Genomic DNA, 3,279 nt, shown 5'->3' on the forward strand with positions numbered 1-3,279 from the left:
GCCCCACCCCGGGTCCCCGCCGCGCTCACCGCCACGAAGCCGGAGGAGGAGGCGATGAATACACGGATGACCATCCTCTCGCCGCGCCGGGACGCACCGTCTGCCCCCTCGGACTCTGGGCTGGTGCGGGAAGGACGCAAAACTCTGCAGCGGAGAACCGCGGCTGCCACCGGCCAGAACGCTCCCTTCGGGTGAGATCGCAGGGATCTAGATCCCTCCCTCCTGGTCTGCAGATAAAAAGCTCCGCGCCTCTCCGCCTCCTGCCCTGGCAGTGGAGGGGGAGGAGGGGAGAGGGGGAGGCCGGTGCGGGGCATGATGGGAGTTGTAGTTTCGGTCTTTCCCTGGGTGACTGGTGGACGGAGGTCCTTCAGGTTGCCTCCTTGTTGCGCGTCAATCCCTGAGGCATGCCGCTGGCTGGAAGAGAGCCCGTGGCAGGGAAAAGACGATGACAAGGGGTGGCGAGGATGCCAGGGAGACGAGGAAAAATAAAACTAGGCAAAAGGGATTGGTTCAAAGTCCACGCTTAGGTTCTGTGTTGTGGTTTACTGGTTTGGAGCAAACCCACCCAGGTTCATCTGCGTGGGGCAAGCCCCAGGGACCTACGGGCGCGCCTCTGTTTTCCCAGGGACTCTGGAGATTGCAGAAAGATGATTCCTTTAGATCAATGGGAGGTTTTCTTTTTATGCAGACACGGAAAATTAGAAACGCAGATGAGAGCACAACCGATATTTTATTTTTCTTAGCAAAACTGTAATTGTAGTAGAAAAAAATAAATACCAAGCGAAATTAGAATCCTTCTATCAACATTGGGAATCTGAACCCCACCCGCCCCACCCCCTACCCTACACAATGGCTTTGCCTCTGTTCACCTAATATTTACAGTTGAGCCAAATCTGTGCCTTTTTCAGACCTGCAAATTCCAGCGCAGTCTCCCTGGAGGATGCCCTTAAATAAAAAGCCTTTATGTAGTTGTTAATAGTTTAGGAATAGTTCGTTAGCAAGTGCTTCTGCTTAACAAAAGCGCAAGCCTCTCTCAGTTTAGTGGAAATGGACCAGTTTTCCCTGCAGTACTGTATTTACTTTCTTCCTTTCAGCAGGGGAGCCTAGCAGAGTTCTGGGAACGATGTTAATTAATAATTCTAGAAACAAAGAAAATGAGGTCTCTTGGAAAATTTCTTACACAAATACTAATCGGTTTGGACCATTTGTTTTTTTTAGAGCGACTTTGAATATTTTAAGTTTATAACCTTTCCTATTACTTACCTTATATCATTTCTGTACGATTCCTTTTTAATTTAGTATAATAACAAGATACGATCTTAATGGGACTTTATTTCTTCTTAGTATTCAACAATTTTAAATATAAGTTTTGCTGTAATTACTAGCTCTGTTCAAATATACTTTAATTTGGCTACCATAAATGTGGAAATAAATGTTTATAAAAATTTAAAACATTCAACATTGGGAATGTATCTTAAAGGTAGATACTAATTTCCTGTATAAATGCAACTTTATAATAGTCAGCATTTTCTTCAGTTTGAAGTTATATAGCTTTGAAGATATGGTTAAACTCAACAATAGGAACTCAGAGTCTCTTTGAAAGGTATAAGAATGGATGAAAAGATGAAAAAGTCATTTTCTCAGTCAGCAGAGCACCTATTGTCTGCAAAAGAAAAAGGTACAGAAATAGCAACAGAACAAGAAATGCCATACCAATGGAGTGTTGTATGGATATAAAAGAAAGAGAGGGAAACTTTAGAAGAGACTTTAAAGGTGAGTAGAATTGCCCAGCTGGTGTGGCTCAGTGGTTGAGCATCAACCTATGAACCAGGAGGTTCATGGCTTGATTCCTGGTCAGGGCACATGCCCAAGTTGTGGGCTCTATCCCCAGTGGGGAGCATGCAGCAGTCAGCCAATCAGTGATTCTCTCATCATTGATGTTTCTCTCTCTCCCTCTTCCATCGTCTCTGAAATCAATAATATATATATAGAAAATATTTTACATATTTTATATATAGGTTAACGATGAGTAGAATTTCTGCTGGCAGATAGGGGAGAATGCAGGGTGAGAATTTGCAGAGTATGTGAGAATTGCAAAGAGTCAATTTTGCTTCAGAAAGGGAAGTGAGGGGACTTACAGAGAACAGGGATGAAAAAAAGGTTTGAATGAATACAGCAGGGGACTCTCCTGAGTTGTCTGCCTAGTTCCTTGCCCTTTTCTGGAATCTGTTTCTCCATTCTGATCCAAGCGGTTATAATGATGATGGTGCCCCAAAACCCTGTTCATACAGTAAGACCCAGACCCTTAGCCACAATAGATTGGTCTAGGAGTGAGCACTTGACCCAAGCAAGGCCAGGCAACATTCCTACACTAAGGATTTGGAATTAAGACAGACAGAGAGAGAGAGAGAGAATTTGAACTTGAATGTGTGGCATGGAAGATCAGAGCTTTCAGAAGCCATGTTCCAACCTAGAACCAGGAAAGCTACAGAAGATAGTCAGTAGGAAGAGAGCAGCAAAGCAGACATGTGGTGCATGGCAGAGATGAGTTTCAGAGTGTCTTGACAATGCTTTAGTCCACGGGTCCTAAAAACTGTGTGTCAGATCCAGCTGGTTGTCTGTTTTGTAAATAAAGTTTTATTAGAACACATTCCTTTTCATATTGTCTATCACAGAATGATAGAAACCATATGGCCTGAAAAACCCTTTACCAAAAAAGTTTGCCACTCTCTGTCTGTCGTTTAACCTATTTCTTTATCCCTGCTATTGAGGCCTGTGTAATATCCCTGTATCTATATCATGAATTCCTCATTTTACTGGTACTTAAGCCACTTCAACTTTTGGTTTCTGTAACCAAAATTGCCCTAACTGAGAAGTCTGTACTTAATTTGTAAGTGTCTATCACATGATAGAAACCATATGGCCTGAAAAGCCTAAAACATTTACTATCTAGCCCTTTACCAAAAAAGTTTGCCACTCTCTGTTGTTCAACCTATTTCTTTATCCCTGCTATTGAGGCCTGTGTAATATCCCTGTATCTATATCATGAATTCCTCATCTTACTGGTACTTAAGCCACTTCAACTTTTGGTTTCTGTAACCAAAATTGCCCTAACTGAGAAGTCTGTACTTAATTTGTAAGCATTCTGACAGAAGAATATGATCAGAGCTATCCTTTAGAATTGCTCTGGTAATAATTAGCTATATTTTTTCCACCCTAGATTGACTAGAATTTGTGTGCAGGACAGAGTGTTAGCAGTCCAGGAAACCTCAAAGGCCA

The 3,279-nt window shown here is 42.8% G+C and overlaps 1 protein-coding gene across 1 annotated transcript in view; it reads right to left on the bottom strand.

The window, feature by feature from the left end:
* SH3BGRL2 (SH3 domain binding glutamate-rich protein like 2) overlaps positions 1–329 on the bottom strand; it is a 56,408-nt gene extending 56,079 nt beyond the window's left edge. Inside the window, exon 1 of the mRNA XM_014541784.1 lies at positions 30–329. Coding sequence (XP_014397270.1) covers positions 30–314 — 285 coding nt within the window. The 5' untranslated portion in view covers positions 315–329. The remainder of the gene's footprint in view (positions 1–29) is intronic.
* Positions 330–3,279: the final 2,950 nt, after the last annotated feature.

Source organism: Myotis brandtii, unplaced genomic scaffold, assembly GCF_000412655.1.
Source record: "Myotis brandtii unplaced genomic scaffold, ASM41265v1 scaffold2790, whole genome shotgun sequence".
Lineage (NCBI taxonomy): Eukaryota > Metazoa > Chordata > Mammalia > Chiroptera > Vespertilionidae > Myotis > Myotis brandtii.